General features: G+C 40.5%; 1 protein-coding gene across 8 annotated transcripts in view; it reads right to left on the reverse strand.

Moving 5' to 3' along the window:
- Positions 1 to 12638, reverse strand: part of BRSK2 (BR serine/threonine kinase 2) — a 308810-nt gene that overhangs the window by 37969 nt on the left and 258203 nt on the right. For 4 of the 8 annotated variants that reach the window (XM_066997946.1, XM_066997944.1, XM_048066549.2 and 1 more), the window contains exon 15: positions 1059 to 1119. In XM_066997946.1, coding sequence (XP_066854047.1) covers positions 1059 to 1119 — 61 coding nt within the window. Of the gene's footprint in view, positions 1 to 1058; positions 1120 to 6925; positions 6950 to 10945; positions 11012 to 12638 lie in introns of all 8 variants that reach the window. The other 4 variants (XM_066997941.1, XM_066997947.1, XM_066997943.1 and 1 more) reach the window with 2 other exon arrangements.

Consider the following 12638-nt stretch of genomic DNA (forward strand, 5'->3'; position numbering starts at 1 on the left):
GCAAGGAGTTGGAAGCCTTATTAGCCTGTAAACTTACACTTGACTGTGTATTCATGTGAAAGAATTACACGCATTATTCAGAAATTACGATTTAAAATATTTGGAATACCGATGGTATCTTCATATAGGTAAGAGAAGATCCATAGGTATATCCATACCCTAACATGTGGAATATATCTATGTCCAGTGGGGGATGGCACCTTCTCAGGAATTCCTGAAAAGTATGTGGAAAGCCTCCAAAGACTCTGGGTCAGACAATGAGGTACCATGGATTGTCATAGCCCTATAGACTTTGTGATAAGTTCCAGCCTTTTTGTTAGGACTGAAGTCCTGAAGTGACAAAGTCAACCTTTCCAGACACTAAGAATACTGAAGAATTTATCAAGGTAGACGCAGACCTCTGTCGCAGCACTTAGAAACTAATAACTTTGCAACAGATATACTATCAACTATGTTTGATCTGCTGAGTATCAGTATTTGGTTGACTCCAATCGAATAAGGGCCTGTATACGTATCTTATTTATAGGGTTTGAGTGTTCTCATCTTAATTAGTCAACTTCTTACCTTCCCTTTAAATTTGCTGGTCCTCAAATCCATAAAACTTATTTTGTCTTACTTTCTAATCCAAGCTACTCTGTGGAAAACTGAATCGAGTTGATTGTAGTCAGCATGGCTTGGTGCTCTACCGTGACTTGATTGAAAGTAGCTGTGAAACATTTCCTGATATATGGTCTGAAACCATGCTGTATACAGACTTTAGCTAGATATGGCAGTGTTTAGTCATAGCAATGTTATTCAATGCACTTATGAGATTGAAAAAGGACAGGGGCGCAGTGAGATCCCTGAAGTACCTCTAACAGTGCAGGGAAAATGTGTGATAAATTCTCTGCTTGGATTTGTAAATAACATTTCCCTCACCACCCATGAAAATTTACAAGCTGCCAAGGAAAAACAAAACATCCCAGCTAAGAGCCACAGCTCTGCAGCAACAGATGTCGAAAAGCATCAAGCATGTGTGAGTGAATTGGACCAACGGATCTTGAAGCAGCACCACTTACCCTTGGACTGCTGAGAGGACTGGTGGAGAGGCCAGACGATGCTCCGCTGATTGACCGAGACCTGAATGGACACAATAAAGAAAAAGGCCCTCAGAAAACTTAGACGAGTAATAACCCTGAACACCAGCCACCGCAGGCACAGGCATGAAGTGAGGAGAAGGAGGGAGGCTGTCACTGGAAAAGCACATGACTCTTTCCTCTCACTACTCTCACATTTTGCAGTTGTCCCGCCCTCAAAGCAAAACTCTTCGAAATGCTGCTTGTTCAAGGAGGATACTATAATCCCTTTTCATTGAGGGAGTTGCTACCTTCTTGGCCTTCAAGCACATGGAAACTACCACATCTGACGTGTGCAAGCTGAACTGCTGAATTCAAAAAGGACTGTCAAGATTCATGCTGGTGCTGAGGATTCTCTTCTGCGCAGTGCTGGTGGACACAGCATGAGACGTTCTCTGTCACAAGCAACACAGAAAGCCACCGTGTGTACAAGGCACAAAGGTGGGGAATTCCTTGAGATACTAAGGAAAAAATCAAATCTCCATGACCAAGATACATGATCATTTCCCATGCAATAACTTCCCACTGAACTCAAAGCTCACATTGGCCTTTCCAACTTCTCTCTGCTGGACTTCACAGCTCTGCTCTCCACTACGATTTCCTCATGTTGCATTAAACAAGCCAGGTCTTCTCTGTGGATAACTAGTTCTGCTGTTGTTGGTGACTACACTAATAACATGATAACAGCCCAGGTGCCCTCAAAAAGAGGCCAGTCAACAAAGAATAAACTGTCCTACTTGCTGACAAGGTCACCTGTACTGTAATGCTCTTATGCTCTCCCACGAAGGCCACCTATGAAAAATGTCAGCTGTGGACAACAAAACATATGAATGCGCTATGCTGAACATGCTGAAAGGGCACAAGCCAAATGCACAAACATTTCAGCAGAACAACTTTCCAGGAGGTGGGCTGCCCATTACAAAAAAAAACACCCTCTGAATGACTGTAAATGAATGAGCCCCAGAGGCAGCTGCTTTCTGTCCTTTTTAAATAGCAAGACAATGTCTGGAAGACCGAAATACCTTACAGGAGAGGACTTGGCTAAGAACCTAGCTGGCCAACCATCACTATGAAATATGTCAATTCAGCAAAACTACCAATGTTTCATCTATACTAAGAGCAGTGAAAGCAATTATGTGCCTTCAGGTAACAAATATAAAAAGCTGAAATCCTGTAGATGCTCGGAAAACAGAGTGCATGAGTGGATGTGTATTTATGTGTGTCTGTGCATGTGTGTACGCATACATATATTTATAATGGATACAGGTCAGACAGTATCAATTTATACATAACAAGATATAAAATAAATTTAGGCCATGAACTGCCTCTGTTTACTAAACTTTTAAATCTGTTAATAGAATAATAAAATAATTTTTAAAAAGTTTCTAAAATGGTGTCCCAGATGTATCCTCCTAAGTAAATTTGAGTAGCAGCATTATTAAAAAGTAAGTAAAACTGCATAAGAGGAGATATTTCCAAGGAAACAATAAGTTAAAACTGAACACAATGGTAGGTCCTATTCTCTCTGTATCCTCTGGAGAAACTACATACTGATGGCTTTTCTTCTATCTCATTTCAGTTTGTCCATCACAGCTAAGTAAAACCCAGAAGACTTGGCATGCTTTTTTTGCCAGATTAAATCTAAATCTGTGCCATGAAAATCTGGGGCACTCATTCTATGCAGAATCTCCCCCCATGTACCCTGCTGCTGTCTGCCCGTCAGAGTATAGCAGATGAATACTACAAGCTCAGTCTTGGCATTCTTTTGCACTTGATTAAACCTGAATCTGCACCATCATCATCTGGGGCAGTGATAAAGATTTAAGGAAAGTAACTTTAAGGGGAGAACCGTCTGTTCCACTTCTGATAGGCTATTTTATGTGCCTGTCCTATAACTGCAGCAGCTGAGTGCAACACAGGTGTGTCGTGTATATCAGAACTCCATTTAGTTTAAATCTTCCTTGTATGAGTCATCAGGAAAAGCTTCTTCTAAACCGTAAGTTACAAGGGGAGTCTAAAAATTACCTTGCACAAGATTTGGGAAGTATATAGGTGCCCGGAGATGCAGTTAAACACCTACTTAAGGCATTTAAGTTCCACTAGGAGATGTTCCCACCAACACTTAATTATGGTGGGAAGGTCCTCTCTGACACTCACCTGAATTCCAGGATACTTGATTAAAAGTTCCAATCTGCTATTTCCTCTTTGCAATCAGATGTGTTTCCAACAGTCCTGAATTCTCCCCTCCCAGCCCAACTGCCTCCTATTTTTTTTTTTTTACAAAAATGATCACACACATGGAGGGCAAAACAAGGCAGCTGCCCCTCCCAGCACCCAGTTCCTTATTGGAAACAATATTTGAAAAAGAGTTGCTGTGTACTGTGTTTTCATCCAGCCTAGGAGCCTGAGGTAGGGGACAGAAGAGAGAGTTAGTGTGAAATCCTCCTGGAAATGCATTCAGTATCCACATGATTGCTATCGAACAAGCTTTATTTCTGTTGCTGATTTACATGCAAAATACTTAAGAAGTAGGTCTCATAGCAAATCTTAGTTTGTCCACACTGGAAATCGTATAGAGGAGCAGTGGAAAGAGTTTAAAGAAGCACGGGTTAATTTTAAATGTTTGGGTGAAAAGAGAGTTGTACATTTTCAAAACTTTTCCCCTTTACGAGAGCATGTTGGTACGGAATGTGACAGCCAGACTGAGGAGTTCTTCCCTGCATCTTCTTCAATTTAATAAATCCCCCAGAATTTACCTTTATAAATGTGACACACTTTCCAAGCTGGCTATAAAAACTCAGAACAGTAGCAGGTTCTATACTCCAGTACAAAAATACTAACAAGCAAAAATGAGAGATTTTTCCTCCCAACAAGATCATCTTAGCTGGAAATGCTGGAACTGATTTTCAGAGGAAAAAAAAAAAAAAAAAAAAAAAAAAAGCAAACACATGCACTGCTCCTGTATCTCAGAGTCAGGTGGACAGAACTGGGACAGGGCCGAAAGAAAGTAATGAAAATGTAGCATTATGCTGAAATGTTGTGATGAAAGAACAGAGAGAATTCAAATCTGTATCCCTCTCACCAGAAAATGAAAGTTCGAAGCCCTACAGGCAGCACATTAGTATGGCAGACCCTGGATGATCTTACGTGTGGAAAAAGGAGAAAAATACGAAATCATCTTACATTTAAGACTATGAACAGAGTTTATTTAGTGGGAAATATCTATTAGTGAATAACCTCCGAGGAGTCTCTACAGGCATTAAATGTCATTCGAAGTATTAAATCTGTAATTATTCCAGTAACTTACTACTACATGCAACAAACCAAGAAACTATGAGTGTTATGTGTGACTCAGTTTAATCCGTATTTTGCTTTGCTGTACGCTTGGGCATTAACTCATTGGAAGACACCAAAAAAATGGTGAAAAAACAAGCAGAAAAGTTAATGCAGTTGCTCAGAGAAAGAGCATTGCCTCAAACACAATTGCCAGATTTAGGGAGAGACTCAAGTCCCATTCAAAGTGATATAATTGCTTTGCCAAGCATGGAGGGAAGAAATAAAAAATAAATCAGTCTTTTGGGATCTAGACCCAAGTTCTAGGAAGGAGAAGCTGTAAAGGGGGCTCTAAGCATAAAGTGGGCACTGAAATCATTGCAGGCTATTCCTCCCATCACAAAGACTCAAACAATAAGCAGGAGACATCTGAGCTATGAAAGAGAGAGGCCAAGCACTGAAAAGAAATGTGCATGTGCAGGCTGCAGTTTGTATATGTCATGACTTTATCCCTCATTCAATCTATTTGATAATTCAGTTAAAAGGTCCTTTGTTTTAAAGTGAGTTTTTACTCATTTTAGTCAGCTGCTGCCAAAGGGGAAGCCATGCAAGGCTCAATTTGTGTTAGACCAGTTGATCTCTTACTGGTGAAACTGAAGAGCTGGAATGCAGTTTCCAGACAGTTTAAGAGAAGTGCTGAGTTTCTTATGGGCTCTAAGAGGTGAAGGGCCGAAGCCTGACACTGCTGAGGTGTAGGCAGAGAGAGACACAAGGAAGAAAAGAGCAGCTGACCTGGTAACTGTAGTACACATATTGCACACACAGAGCACTTCTGTATGGCCCTTCACCCAGATCAATTTTCAAGTGCTTTAAACAGTGCATCAGCTACTACACACCAGTATGATATAAAGGACTTCCAGTCAGCATTAAACATTTGGGTCAGATTTGGCATTTGTTTCCTCTTTGAATAAGCATCTCACAGAAAATTTTCCTACAGTCAGAGGGAAGTTTGGTACCTTGCTTCAGTCCCAGCAGAACCTGCTTTCATAGCGCAGCTTTACTAGGATGCTGAATAAAGCCTTTTAGCTGGTCAAGCTGGAGCCATGCTTCCAAAAAGGGGAGCCTGCAGCATGCATGCAGCGTGCAGAAATGCATCTGACTTGTGTCCCTGGGTGAAATGCCTTAGAAATTTTGAATTGGTTTGATTCTGTGGGTAGTTTTGAAAGGCAGAGCCAAAATATCCAGCCAATTTTTGTTTGCTGAAAGCATAAATTGGGTGGCATTTGATACTCCTCTTTGCTTGTTCACTCAAGTAAAAATAAAAAGTCATAACCTATAGTTCAGGGTATGAAACCATTGCTGAATTAGTAAGCAATGGTGAGCATTCAGGCACTGTGTATTACAAAGTTTCATTGCTTTGCTCTTGAGTGTCCAAAAGATAAAACTTGTGCTTCCTTGCTCCCTGAAGTTGATCTAGGGAATAAGAACAGACTACCTCTAATGCTACTCTGTTTCACAGTCCCAACTGTGCAAATAATACCAACCTTAACATCTCTTACTGGAAATACTTATGCCTAAATCAGAAGGTCTACTCAAGGTAATAACCATTTGGAAGATTAAGCCTTTGCAAAAAGCACAGGGAAAGGACTGTGGGTATTGATAACACACCTCTTCTTCCTTCCAGTGCACACAGAGGGTGATGTTAAACTGCACCACCTCCCTTAATTGGCCAATTATACTGAATTATAACCATTCATAAATGGTTTAAAAAGAATTAATAAATAGTAAAGCATGTTACAAACATGAGAAGTAAATGTTACTGGTGCTATTTAGCCTTCTCAGTTTGTACCTTCTTGTAAGCTTTTACTGTAGTCTGTAATGATCTATTACAATGTTTTTACTAAATCATTTATTAATAAATATTCTCCTTCTGTTAAGTATTTATAAATGGAACCTTAATTCGAAGTGTGACTGCATACCTAATTGTACCTATATCCTCTTTATTGAAAATAAAGAGCTTTGAAGATATAACAGTCTCTAGGGCCATCTGTTCACCTCTTACAAAAACCTACACTAAAAAGAGAGGAAATACCCAGCATTTTTTTAATAACACAGATGGGACTCAACTTCATCTTAAAAAAAAAAAAAAAGATAAATTAGGATCAAAATTAACTGGAAGGTACCAAACAGATACGAAAAGAGCTAAATGGAGAAGGGGGGTTCATTCTCAGGTGTCCTGGTACCTGCACAGTGTCTGAGATTAGTTCTGTGTGCCCACAGACATTGAAACAGACAGACAGAGAACAAAAAAGAACCCCAAATTAAATTATATGGAGTGTGACTCCAACATAAAAGCACACAAACAGGCACAAAAGCACCAAAAATGCTTCTTCCCACATCTCTCTGCTTCTCCCTGCTGTAAAGCCTCATTCACTGACGTATATCCACCTGGATTGTATTTGTAAAATGCAAATGAAAAGTTTATCTACAAGATACAACAGGTCCCGCAACAGGAATAATCCAAAACCAGAGCTTACCCCAATGGATCAGCACTCGCCATCCTCGGAAAGGGAAAATGAAGAGAGAGGGAAGAGAGAAAGAAAAAGAGAGAGAGAGGGATGTGGAGGCAGGTGGAGAAAAGAGTAGGAAAAGCAGAGTGAAATACTGTTTGGAGAACTGCATGGTCATAATTATTGCCACAGGTACCTATGTCTTCAGAGACCAGGAACACTAGGGGGACAGTTTCATTTACTAGAAAGTAACTTTTGTCCTGCTCACAATACTGCAGACGCGTCCAACTTTGGCACTGGGGAATATGGAGAGGGACATACGAAGGCTGTAAAAAAAAAATTCCCAGCCAAATCCCAATGAGAGCAGTCAGCAGAGCAATGGGGTTCAGACTTCATGCTGCATTTCTTTTCTGACTTTGACATAAGGCACAGTTATACCAGACTGTTTTAAAGGAAATTGTTCTTTTTGTCCCCATTTTGCTCAGTGTAGTGTCCCTCTGTCCCCCAAGCTGGCCTGGTAAGAAGTACTTTTTTTGCCATGAATGAACTGTGAAACATATTGGTTATTAAAGCATGCATTTCTGAGCCAGCTTGGGAGCCCAGGGTACAAGATTGTAGCTCAAGCTGTGAATCTGCTTTCATACTGGCTTATTAGTCATGATGGTCTTATAGTCAGGAATTCAGATCAGCTAGAACATACCAGCTCAGCAACCCGGCACTTATCTCTGTGGATGCCATCTTGTGCTCCAGGATCTCATTTTTCATTTAAAATAAATTCAGTCTCTGGGTCTTAAAGGTTGCAAGGAAAATTTTTCAAATGTGAATGCAGAATAAATCAATGCTGTGCTGAAAAGAGTCTGAAACAGCAGCTCTAAAAGCAGAATGAATCTCTGGCATGTTGACTTTGATGCCTACGGACAATCAAAAACTTCAATATACTTTATTTTTTGCTGCTAATCAAAGCACTCATGGTGGAAGAGAATAGTCAGAATATTGAGTTTTTAGGGGTGCAAGTAAGCAAACTCAGGAAAGTGTCACCACTTCTTCACATTAACAAAGATTAGATTAAGAGTGAAAAAATATCGGGTGTGTTATTAAGTAAAATTATTTTAAAGTCGGATGCCCTGCTTTTTTTCCTCTCTATCTCTTTCTCTCTCTCCTTCTCTCCGTTTTCAATAACAGGCTCCCAAGCTGCCAGAGTTACCTCTGGCTGGGTGAAGAAAATCCATTCTTCACAAGACGGTCACCAACAGAAATGCTAAATTTAATATATGCCCAGTAGATTTCACAGTTTCCTGCTCAGTGCAACTAGCCATGCTTCCGGATACAAGAACATTGCAAATGCTGGGCTGGGAAACACAAGGCAGTTGTGAGAAATGTTAAAATTAAAACATAGTTAGAATAGAAAGAAAAAGCTGTTGTGCTACACATTGATAGAGAAGTGGAAAGAAGCATTATAGTAAATTCTTTTTCGTGTGTTTGAGTGACACTCCATTTGTGATTTGGCCTGGAGTGCAAATTTGGTTAAGATCTAATTCATATATATACAAATACATATGTATTGTATATATTTAGGGACAAATGCTGTCCTCAATTGTTGCAGTACAAATCTACCTACATTGATGTAACTGAGAAGAACAAATTGATACCCATTGTATATTGGAACGTGTATGTATAGTTACACAGCAAATACACCCATAATCACACATGCAGAAGATTAAAATATAAATAGAATGGGTGCAAGAAGGTTGATTCATTTTTCTTTCAAGTCATTTTCCCAACAGGGAAGGCACTTAAGAGGTTAACAAAGAGAATGGAAAGCAAATTGACAATAGGGAAAAGGAAGAGGGAAATGAGTTTTAAAAAAAATGAACAATCCCAGGACACAATAGACCCAGAAGCGCAGACATGTGCATTCCCTACAATACTGAAGCAAGTGAACTACGGAGCTGCAGCAACCCAGATACAGAAGAAGAGAAGCACTGAAAGAGGGGGTGAAAGAGAAAGTCAGAAAGAAAGAAAAAGAAAAAGAAAGGGACAGTGGCCTCAGCTACTAAGACAACCATGTGCATCTAGAGGGAAGGGACCCTTAAAGATGCAGTATTCCTTTAAAAAAAGACATCATAAAGTTGGATAATTAAACACTGGACAAAAATTTCATGGGCCACCATGATTAGCTGGCCCCATTTTGCTGGGTTTCTCTTCACTGCCTATCCCTTCCTTTCATGTGGCTGTGCACAGCTCCAGAATTTGGTTCCTCTCACTTTCCTACCACCGAAGTCCTTCATCCTAACTCTTAAAAGTGGGAGGGAGGTGAGAGAACAGTGCATGTGACCTTTCAAAAATCAGCTTGGCCTTCCAGCGAGGGGGATCCTGGGTGATCCTTGTGCACTACCCTAACTTTCACCTCCTGTACTCTGAAAAACACCACCTTCAAAAGGCAACATGAAATGCCTGGGTGTATTTATGAAATTCCCCTAGTGGTTACTGAAGGGTCATTTCCTCTGCTCCTAACACAGCCGTAACACAGCTGCCAGAGAAGTACAGAGGGACCGTGAAAGGTGCTGGTAACATCTGAAGGACCCTTCCCACACCACAGACAAAATGCAAAGGCACCTCTTTTACTGGACCTGGCTTTTAATTACTGTGGAAGAGATAATCTTTGGAATAGTTTCAGACTAAATTTTAACGCAAGAAGTGCCACGTGTTCCAAGAATGTAATTTATGTATAGGGGGAATCAGAAAGGAACATCAATTTCCATGTCTATGGTAACAGTCCAGGAAAGCCCAGACACTAAAGACTGCGTCACCTCTCCTTCATGGCTGTGAAACTCTTAGAGGCTTCTAACGGTTTGGGTGCAATGCTTGTACCTAGCTTGCCATCTTAAAAAATGTGCCTTACATATGTGAGGGACAATATCTCCTGTGGGTACACGTAGTTGGTCTTCACTGTGGCAGGTTCAAGATTTGAAACACTGCCCACAGAGGACTGTCTCAGTCTGCAGAAGGCCAAAACAGGGGCTGTCCTTACATCCTAGGAGTCTCCTGTGGCTTAAACGCCACATTTATCTTTAAGTAGAAAGGCTTACATTAAAAGGGGAAATGGAAAGAAGAATGGTTAGCTGAGTCCTCAGGTTGGTTCCTTTAAGGAATTCACTGCTTTCCCCTTTCTGAATCATATGGAATAGTCCTAAATCTCAAGCTGCTGATTTCAGATAAACTGAGTGTTTGTCCAAAATGTGTGAGGATCATCTTATAAATGAAGAATTATCCATCCAGATGCCAGCTTTTAACATTAGAGAAGAACTCTCTTCCTCTGAGACTGCAATTTTCAGAATTCCACATCCACCAACAACCTCCTCTTAAATTTCTTTTTTTGTTCATGGACTCAAACTTAAGTGAGTCCACTAACACTCCCTAAATCTGGTGGCCTGTATGTCTTCTGCTGTGCCTTTATTCACAGTTGGCAGTTACTCTTTTTGTTATTCTTCAGCATCTGTTAGACTGCTAGACTGGAATCATCCTCCAAACCCCCTCTCTTTCAATGATTTTTTCCTCTTGTGTTCTGTGATGCAGCCAGGCTGCTTAAAGAGTTTGGCTCTTACCTAGAGGCACTTAATATTTTGCTCTGTCAGTCAGGATTTCCAAAGTTTCCTACCACTGCTTTTGCTGACTCAGTTGTACTGCTGTTTCTAGTGCTGGGAATGAAGCACTCTGGCCTTTCTTAGTGTTTTATATTCCCAAAGCAGTCCTAGCAAATACATCTTCTAGCCTGGACATCCTAACTTGGGGAAGGACTGAACCAGAAGTAACGGCAGGATGACATTTTAGTGGGGAAAACAGTACAGTCACAAGCTGCATTGGGGATAGCCTCAAATGTATAGAACTATAGAAAAATATATGTAGTGTGGGACTGTAAATATCCCACCCTCTTTGTTTCTCTCTAAGGAGAGAACAGCTATGTCCCCACACAGAGAAGGTAAGTACTGCATCTTTAAGGTCTCAGCAGTGAGGTAGAGGAGAGGAACATATTGTCAGTGTTTATACCTTTCTTCTTTGTTGAATTTGGGATTGGCTTCAGAGATATCCAGGCTTTTACTGAACATTGTTTTACTATGGCAGGAACAAAGCGAGAAAACAGAGTTACTAGTGTGGACATTTATAAAAAAGAGTCACCTGAAGCAATGCTGGACACCCAGCCCCCCAACCCGTCCTCCCCTTTTAAAGTAATGCTCTGGAACCTTTCTTTTACTTTCCAACTATGGCTCAAGCCTACACACAGCTGAAGTTCGTTATCTCCACCTGACTTCTGAGGTCTAAGATGACTTCACTCAAACATACTTGTAAACCCTGCTCTTCTCTATCCAGTTGAAAACCCAAGCGCAATCTACTTCGTCACATTGTCCAGGGGATATAGAACGTGCCTGAAGGCACAGATTGCATAGCACTCGTTACTCGGACTTCTCTAGCAGATCTCAACACTAAGCATGATCTGGGAAAAGGTTCAAATTAGGCCACAGAGACTCTTAGAGGAAAAGTAATCCATTTTGTATTCTAATTTGTACGTCTATTACCACTTACTCCCAGCTCTCTTCCCTATACTCAGTGTATAGAGAAATGTCCTTCTTTATAATCTTGGGTGTGAATCCCTGAAGCTTAGAAGCAAAATTCCCTCTGCCTTGCTAAAAGGGCAGCTCTCTGTAACATGTTTCACTGGTAATATGCTTCACTGTTTCGCAGAACACTGTTTTCTAATGTTAGCTGATCTTTCATGCAAGCTATCCACTTCATTAGCCAGAAGAAAATGTATAGTTAATGAAGCCTATTTTAGAACAGTTTTTGGACTCTCACAGAAAAGCTGCTGAAAATTTCTGGCATATCCCCACAGGATTCTAGTTCCCACAGAATTCTCCCTTGTCTGTCTGATTTTGGCACAGGGGACAAATTAGCTGGTGTTAAACTACGCTCAGAACCTACCACTTTTCTTTTGACATTTCAGTGAAATACCAGATAGTCTGAGAAATGTGGATACCAGAAAAGCAGAATCAAATAAGATGCAATTATGAACACCTTTAGTTGACAACTAGTAGCGAAAACCATGAATCAACAATAGTTAGTCACCAGTTTTAGGGTGGCTGGTGTTTGTGCACATTTATTTTGTCATACACAGTCAAAGACCCAATGAAGAACACTTGGAGAGGTCAGCACAAACATTTCAAGGAGTCTGAAAGCTCAAAAAGCGGTCCTTGTGTTGAATTCCTCTCCTACACTATCCAGAACTAAATCACTAAAGGACTATGCTTTTCACCTAATACTTTGTCAGCCTGTATGACTGCCAAGACTTAAACCTCAATGGAAAGATGTGCCCTTAAACAAGCCAAGACCAGACGCTTGTAAGGACCCCATTTTATTACCAAAAGCACAGTTCATCACACAGACACATAAAACCAGAGGTTACAATCCCCTTTATACAAGAAAACATCTGTTCACTACAGGGAAAGGGAACATACGACTAAATCACAAGAAACATGGGTGTGTTCTGCCCACTGGTTAGAAGAATATCTCTGCTACCTTAAAAAAGAAGTAATGTCTGTGTCTCCAGATGATTGCACAAGTCATTTGTGTCTAAATAAGAGGCCTGTTTCCATGGTCTACCTCCCTGTTTTCCTAGTATTATAGGATAAAAGCACTGAACAGTCATCTATCCAGAACAAAAAAATGCCATTCTTAAAAAAAAGCA

This window comes from Anser cygnoides, chromosome 5 (assembly GCF_040182565.1).
Source record: "Anser cygnoides isolate HZ-2024a breed goose chromosome 5, Taihu_goose_T2T_genome, whole genome shotgun sequence".
Classification (NCBI taxonomy): domain Eukaryota; kingdom Metazoa; phylum Chordata; class Aves; order Anseriformes; family Anatidae; genus Anser; species Anser cygnoides.